At 31.5% G+C, this 9,268-nt stretch overlaps 1 protein-coding gene across 1 annotated transcript; it reads left to right on the top strand.

The window, feature by feature from the left end:
* The first annotated feature begins 5,900 nt into the window (after positions 1-5,900).
* On the top strand, positions 5,901-8,228 carry LOC107012899 (ABC transporter G family member 4). Its single transcript, XM_015212865.2, has one exon. The coding sequence runs from the start codon at positions 6,330-6,332 to the stop codon at positions 8,103-8,105; it is 1,776 nt and encodes a 591-aa protein (XP_015068351.1). The 5' UTR covers positions 5,901-6,329; the 3' UTR covers positions 8,106-8,228.
* Positions 8,229-9,268: the final 1,040 nt, after the last annotated feature.

Genomic DNA, 9,268 nt, shown 5'->3' with positions numbered 1-9,268 from the left:
TATAAACCATACTACCAATACATAAACATACTACCTTTGATCTATATATTCCATGAAGCTTCCAGATGCCGTTTTACAAACATGACAACTTTTTATTTTTTTGTTTTCTTCTTATGTTTGATTTTCCTTAGTTTACTAATTAAAAATTCTAGTCTTTAGTAAACCCAATAATCATGGTTCATTAGAATCTTCCTAGACTTTTTTGCTAATAAAGCAATAAGTAATCATTTTTTAGCCATATTATCTTCTTATCATCCACTCAAAGAAATAAATTTAAACAACTATAACTACTTCCAGATGCCACTATTTGAAGAAAATAACCATCAATTAGTGGTGTATCCACTAGTATTTGTATCTAATTATTACTAACTAGACTTCCACACAAGCAAATATTTGTTCCGTTTATCAACATGGATTTGATGTGTAGTAATGAGACTGCTTCACCCTTTAAAAGAAGTCTCATGTAAGTAAGGAAAAAATAATGTTAAGAGCGCAATCTCTGGATGGACCCTACAGTGCGCTATTCGAATTTGATCGAGGCTCCCGACACAAGGGAAAAAAAATATTTGTTCCGTTTTATTGTATATATGTGGTATGATTGAGCATACAATTTAATTAATAAAAAAAAGATGTTTCTTCGATTTAAAGTTAAAATATTCTTGAATCTTGTAATCTTAAACATGACATAATATAACGTAACGTGAAAAATTTAATTAAGGGAATAGAGACTATATCAGTATATTATGATTGCTATCGTAAAATATGATTATTGAAAGTATATAATACAACATAACGTGAATACAATATATTACATTGAAATTGTTGTTATGCAGAAAGGCTTAGGCTTTAGCGTTTCAGTTGTACTGCATACGGGGAGGGCCAAGGTTCTTTTCTTAGTGGGCTTTCAATTTTTCTGGTGTCATTATTTAGCCCATGCATTTAATTAGAAATTATCTAATTATACAAATATTTCCTACTATATTTATTAATCATTCCCAGAGTTTAAAATAATTACATTTTATCTTTAATAATATTAATTTGATATCTGATTTCAAACCAGATGAATTTAGGTACATAATTCGCTACCAGATACACTGAAATAAGGAGAGAGGCAAGCAAGGTATGTCTGCATATATAATATACATGTGAATCACACTAGATAAACACAAGTACATGAATATGGTATGATTCATGTGTATTTGGGATACCAACTACGCGATTGAGAGAAGAGAGTGGCGTATGAGATGAGAAGGAGGAGAGCGAGATTTGTCTATGTAGCGAATCTACTTGTGTATATTAATGTTTCTATAACAAACTACACCTAATTTTGATCCCATATACATACATAAATATATATATATATATATATGGACCTATGTAGATACACCAAAATTAAATGTAGTAAAATTCATAATATAGTAAACTAACGTATATATAAGTGATCAGTTTCTAAACCAATGAAATTTCGGTAAGTTATCCATTTTTTTATCCCATACCATTTTCTTAGTTCTTTTGTGGTATTACTCTAATTAGAAACTAATTTAGCTTAATATGAATTTAGATATTAATCAATATTCATAAAGTCAACCACTGAATTTTCATTCTATGAACTGTAGATTAGTAGCCTACTTAATGTTATTAACCTACTACAACTATTTGAAGTTTAAACTTCAATGATTTTTTTTTAGAAAATCTTGTTTTAATTTCAAGTGTATACTATAAATTCTACCCCTTTAAAATAAGTAAAAATTTAAGGAATTCCATAGTGTAATTCAATAATTACACTCTGTCCCGACAAATTTAGTATTTACTAAAAATCCCTTAAAATTTTTGTGCCGTGATACTTTAAACTCTAGTGATACATGGTAAATGATACATGGTAAATTTAAACTGTTAAGAAAAAAATGGAGAAAAAACGGACATTTAAACTTGTTAACTAAAATAGCTTAATTTACGGTAACTGATCATTAATCAGCATTAAATTAGCACGTAATTGAATATTAGTTTCAAATTTTGAAAATCAAAGATTATATCATCTATTTTGAATACAATTTTCAAAACCACATGATACATAGAAAACATTATGATACATAAAAAAATCATGTATCAATGCATCGTCTAAAACACTATACACACTGATTCAAAATGTATCAGCAAGCACACTTGATGGATTCAAAATGTATCAATGCATCATCTAAAACACTATACACACTTGATGGATTCNTTCATGTATCAATGCATCATCTAAAACACTATACACACTGATTCAAAATGTATCAGCAAGCACACTTGATGGCGCAGTTATTGAAATTAATCACTGATACATGATAAAAAATTTCAAAAACCCTTGATACATAGGAAATCATATGATACACATCTAATTCATGTATCAAATCATAGACTAAACATTATAATCCACTTAGTACTTATGTATTAAACCTATTGTCTGATACATGATAATAATTTTCATAATTTTTTGATACATATTGGATTCCTTAAAATTTTTACTAATTTCAACAACAATTTTAAAATAAGTATAAAAATACAAACCCGAAACAATGTAGGCCTGACAACATAAACTTTGATTTTGATGTTTCGCCAGAGTCTTTGTTTGAATCCTTCCGAAGATTCATAGGATCATGCAAAGACTTTTTTCTATTTTCTTTCCAATTTTCATCGTCGGAATCATATATCCTTCTATTGATTAACAGATCCATTACTATGATGTAATAGAACAATTAACCAAAACAAAAAAAGGAAGAAAAGAAGAACTGATAATGGAGTAATAAGAAAAAGAAGAAACCAATAACAGATGCTGGGTTAAGAAGAAGAAAGACGGTGATGGAGTAAGAAGAACTGAAGACGTGATGGAGTAAGAAGAACAATAAGAACGGGAGATAAATTGTCCAGTTTTTTGAAATTTCAAATTTTTTAAATTTTGAAATTCAAAATTTCAAAATTGGATGAACAAAATTATTCGGCGAAGATTAGCAATGAAAAGAAAATATATCACTATTGTCCCAAATACAGCACAACAATGTTATAACTTATAAATATTACATATATAACAAAACACAAGATTTATTTCAATTGCAAAATTTTACAAGTCGAAACTATTAAATTTGTCTTTCGCCACTATAGTGTATATTACTCTCCATATGCTAAAAGTTGGGAATAATTTCAGATTCAGTTAGTGGGATTCTTTTTTTAACATTAAAGACAAAAAGGAACAGATTGATTTTTCAAAGAGTTCAAAACTATAAACAAATATATATAATTTAAAACTCTTTCATAGAGAAAAATTAAGAAGAAAAATTGGGATCGTCTGTGATAATTGGATCGGCATCGACCCAATTTTCAGCAAAATCATCAACTTGGATTTGATCAAGCACAAGTACTAATCCCATGGCAAAGGCACAATCAAACACAGGCTTTATTGAGAGAGAGAAAACGTCTTTTCCAAGCACCACATGAGCACAAGCATCCAATTTTCAGAAATTTCAAATTTTTTGAATTTTGAAATTCAAAATTTCATATTAAATGTTGTGAAACATTTTTAATTAAAATTAATAATTCAAAATTCAAAAAGTGATTCAGAAGATTGGGTGTTTTAGTGGAGAAAAAATAGGCATGATATGGGGAAATGTGTGTTATAGGAGAGAGAAGACTATGTATCTCTAAACTTCTACTAAAATTAAAAAAAAAGGGAATTATGTAATATTTAAAAAAAGAAGGGAAAATTAGAGAATACTAAACTTATAATTGTGTATTTAAGTAATTTTTCCTTAAAATAAGGGATTAGCGGGTCCATTCGGGGGTAGCGCTCCTAACAGAATTTTCTTTGTGTCCAGGGTTTGGACCCGAGACCTCTGATTAAGGATGAAGCACTCCTACCATGCACCACAATCCATGTTGATAACGAAATAGATTACCTACTAATTAAAATGACTCAACTTCAACATGTTGTAATTTTCCCTAGTCCTATAATAACCTTCTCTTTTAAATTAAACCTTATCAATGTATGAGAGGAAAATGTGGTGACTCTTCTAATTACTTAAAATGAAAAAAATTATATACGTTTCGTTACCACGTCTAATTAGATACCCGTGAATCGAGTTGTTGTATAGTATTCCCAAAAATAAAATACTATTTTAATCAACATAAGTTGTTAAGTATCAAAAAATTGTTTAAAGGATTACTGAAATGCTTCTAAATGATTATTTGATCTACTTCCAAACAATGTATATTCCGAAAGTCAAATAGTTTGAATTTGATCAAGGAATCTTTAAACGAAATTTATGTATTTGTAAATTAAACTACATTAAAAAGTACTACAAATCACAATATTTAACAATTCAAAATACTTAAAAGACGTATGAAGAATTAACGATTAAAAATAAATATGTATGAATTTTAAAATTCGAAATATATCACATAAATTACGACAAAAAAATAATATACAAGGTTGAAAGAACTTAGGGGATGTTGGCTAATGGCTGCTGGTGCATAGTGTTTGCAATGAAAGAAGCAGTAGTATTATAGAAGAGGACAAAATTAAAGAATCACGGATGGGCAACCAATTTAATGTGTCTCGTCCTCAAGTGAAGTTGTCTGGATTGAAACAAAGAAAGAAGCACTATTATATGTGTGAGAAACTATTTATATTTATAAATTTATTAAATATGTATTAATTATTAATTTAAAATCTAATAATAGCAATAACATGTATCCGGTGAAATATGAATCTGAGGAGGGTAGAGTGTATACAAACATTATTATTATCTTGTGAAGTTAGAGAAACTGTTTTCAAAAGATGCTAGGTTCAAGTGTATCAAGAATAAAAGATGGAGAAAATAATATGACAAGAACTATAAGGGTATGACTACACTACGACATAAAGTAAACCTTCACAAGGCAAGACAACTATATCTCTACTAACCTTCTATCCTAATACGCGACTTCCGTTCCTTCCTATCTATAGTCATGTCCTGTGTAATATGAGGTTCTGCCCATGTCATGTCTAATCACCTCTTTTCAATACTTTTCTCGGTCTATCCCTCTACAGACACTCTATAATCAACCCCTTGCACCTCCTCATTGAGGCGTCGGCGCATCTGCTCTGCACATGTCCAGAGTGTCCCAATCTCGCTTCCCTCTTAATACTGTTCGCAAGAAGTCACTTCTACAAATAACCTTATTACTCATCTTATCACTCTTAGTATGCTACCACATCTATCTCGACATTTTCATCTCCACAACATGCATCTTCTGGTTGATAGCTACAATCTCGAATCTAGTACTTAAAAAACCTAGAATCACACATCTATAAACTTCAAATTCTGACTCCACCTTTGTATATATATTAACACTTACAAATACACATATAACATTTTATGTGTATATATATATATAGACATGCCACACATGTTACAAGAAAATAGCTTAATACACTAAACTTTCGTTAAATATGTACAAATTTCAAAAAAAATCGAACCACAAATATCTATTTACGCCGCCCCTGTTGATATATATAATAAGAATCTCCTAGGCAGGCACTTGGTTCTTAAAGGAGAGAAGAGTGAACTCGTGAACCCTCTTTCTGGGCTTCCAACTTATTGATTATTTATATGTTATAAAATGCATTTTAGTCCTTTTTTCTCTCTTTTATATTTTTTTCAACAAGCGCCAAATCTCTGATTAATGGCTCATCTTCGTTGTCAGCATTTCTTCATTTTTTTTCCTGTCAATTTTATTATTGTTTTTATCTTATATTCTTCCAAATTTTATATGACTATTCATAATTACCATTTATGATTTACCGATGCACTAGTAAAGAAATGAAATCTCTTGTCCACTTATAAATTAATTATAAGAAAATTCTCTATTTAGATCTCCGGTAAAAAGTCTATAAAACTTATTAACACTAAAATAATTGTACCATGAGGTGCTCTAAACTTCAAAATGGGACCAAAGACAATGTTTTGAGTTTTCATCCGAAACTTTGAGGTAAAGGAACTTCTCTTCTTTTTTTTTTAACCACCCTGGGACCTCCACCCCTTTTGCTCGGGTTGAAAATTAGGGGTGCTTATCATTCGAACAACTCCCTCTCGTCGGTAATGAAACTTTTAAGCAGTAGATAGACTTGTTTCATTTCTTCCATTTTCCACTTTGACATCCACTAACATTATTCTACTATTACTAAAACTACTAAAACTATATCTCATGATGGAGGCTGTCTCACTAACCCCTTTCTATTCTTCTTTCTTCTTCTTCTACTACTACTCAACTTCACTTCTTATTAGTCTTCCTTCTATCCAATCAACTTCACCATGGAAATTGAATCATCTCCTCCACTTAAAACATATAAACTAACAGCTTCTTCAATAGGCTATTCGAAATCAACCACGATTTCTCCTGCCTTGTTATTTAAGCCTTGTGAAACACCACCACCAATTAATATCTTGAAAAACATCTCTTTCACTGCTTATCCTTCTCAGATTCTTGCTATTGTTGGTCCGAGTGGGGCGGGAAAATCGACGTTACTCGACATTTTAGCAGCTGGAACTTCGCCTACAAGTGGCACTCTTCTCTTAAACTCTCTTCCCCTTCATAGTCCTTCTACTTTCCGCAAGCTCTCAGCTTATGTCCCTCAACATGATTGTAGTCTTCCGCAGCTCACTGTCTCGGAAGCTTTTGCCTTCTCGGCCCGTCTACTCAACCCGAAACTCAATGACGTTTCGTGCATTGTGGATTCTCTTCTGGCTGAGCTCAGGCTTACACATTTGGCTCATACAAGGCTTGCTCATGGCCTCTCGGGTGGAGAACGAAGACGTGTTTCGATTGGTTTGAGTCTACTTCATGACCCTGCAATCTTACTTCTTGATGAACCAACATCAGGTCTTGATAGTAATTCGGCTTTGAATGTAATGCAGACACTCAGATCAATCACCGACTCGCGTCAACGTACCGTGCTGTTGTCTATTCATCAACCAAGTTTCAAGATTCTTGCCACCATAGATAAAATCCTGTTGCTATCAAAAGGAACTGTTGTCCATCATGGTACATTATCATCTCTTGAAGAGTTTTTGCTTGAAAATGGCTTCACTGTCCCCCCACAACTCAATTCTCTTGAATATGCCATGGAAATGCTCAGCCAACTCAATGATAAAAAACCCATTACACCAATAAGTTCACCCCATCAAAATCCCACCACCACCCCTGTTCCTGAGGCTAAAACAGGGGAAATCAAGTATAGAAGTTCAAGATTACATGAAATAGCTGTTTTGTACAGCAGATTCTGGAAAATAATTTACAGAACAAAGCAGTTACTTTTAACAAACACCTTACAGGCATTAGGAGTTGGTCTTGTTTTAGGTACAATTTACATCAATGTTGGATTTGGTAAAGCTGGAATCGAGAAAAGATTCGGACTTTTCGCTTTCACTCTCACTTTCCTTCTCTCTTCCACAACTGAAACTCTCCCAATCTTCATAAACGAAAGACCCATTTTACTAAGAGAAACTTCAAGTGGGGTTTATCGATTATCTTCCTATCTCATCGCAAACACACTAGTTTTCCTCCCTTACTTACTAGTCATCGCGATCTTGTACTCAATTTCACTTTATTTCTTAGTGGGTCTTTGTTATTCATGGCAAGCATTCACATACTTCGTTTTAACAATTTGGGTCATCGTCTTAATGGCAAACTCATTCGTCCTCTTCTTAAGCTCTGTTGCACCAAATTACATCGCCGGAACTTCGCTCGTAACTCTACTCCTCGCCGGATCTTTCTTGTTTTCCGGCTACTTCATTACGAAGGAGACGATGCCTAAATTCTGGACAATGCTGCATTATTTGTCCATGTACAAGTATGGGTTAGATGCATTGTTGATCAATGAGTATTCTTGCCTTGTCGCCAAGTGTTTGATATGGTACGATGAGAAAAACAGAGTGTGTATGGTGAGTGGAAGTGATGTTTTGGACAAAAGAGGACTCCATGAAAATGAAAGATGGACAAATATATATATCTTGATTGGGTTCTTCGTATTCTATCGATTGCTTTGGTTGATTGTATTGATTAGAAGAGTTTCAACATCAAAAAAGTGATTGACAGAGATCACATCACTTTCATGGATTGTCAATTTATCATGTTTGTTTTTTGCTGTTTCTCTAATCAATTCATGTAACAAAAATAATAATCCTAACATTTCTTTTCTTTCTTCTTCTTCATTATTTCGCCTACTGTGTTTAATGAAATTTTAACTTTGATAAACTTAGTGTTCGAAAATATTATTAAATATTTAATCCGTTTAAAAAAGAATAACCTCCTTTACTTATAGTTTGTTTCAAAAAGAATTATCTCTTTCTTTTTTTGGTAATAATTTTTCGCGTGTTATGTTTAAGATCAAAAGTCTTTTTTATTTTCTTAAATTTCATGCCAAATCAAGTTAGGTCCTTTTTTATAAAACGAAGAGAATAATAAAAATATGTTTATTCTCTTTTGAATGAGATAGTCATGTATTTAACAACTTGTTTTACTTTTCTGTCTGGTTTAGGACCAATAGATGATATCATTATATGAGAAAAATAGTGTGTGAATCTTACTATTACCTCAAAGAGCAAAGAGATTATTTTTCAGCTCGAGGTGAAAAAGAATCAAACCAGTATATGAGGAGGCTTGTTGAGAATATAATTAAATAATAAAATTATGCTTTAAATGTACAAGTATCTTTAAGACTATGACCGAAATCCTAGAGACACAACTTAACTAAACTAAGTTCTATTACACCCTAAATTTCTTTTTTTTTTTAATTTTGTACACCTTTTGTCTTACGTGACACATTCCGTGACTCCACGCAATTGAGACGCGTGAGAGACATTTAGATGTCACGTAAGCTAATAAGGTGCACACAATTACAAAAAGAAATAAATTTAAGGTTAAATAAGATATTAATTTAATTAAGATATGTCTCTAACATTTCGTTTATAATCTAAAAATACTTATACATTTTCCCTTCTTTTTTAGAAAAATGAAATAATCACACACTTCGCCCTCTTGTCTCTCTTTTCTGTCTGGTTTGCCTTTAGATGATCAATAGTTTCACGGGTGCCTTTTAGGGTCCAAAATTCTAGTGAAAGCTATTTGGACTCTAGAAAATCACTTTCATTATTAATTAATTAATAATGAATATATCTATCTACTTATTATATAATCATCTTCATAAGAAATCAAATTAAAAGTAATATATATATATATATATATATATATA

The sequence above is a fragment of the Solanum pennellii genome, chromosome 3 (genome assembly GCF_001406875.1).
Source record: "Solanum pennellii chromosome 3, SPENNV200".
NCBI classification, from domain to species: Eukaryota; Viridiplantae; Streptophyta; class Magnoliopsida; order Solanales; family Solanaceae; genus Solanum; species Solanum pennellii.
This window is presented reverse-complemented; position numbering and strand designations above follow the sequence as displayed.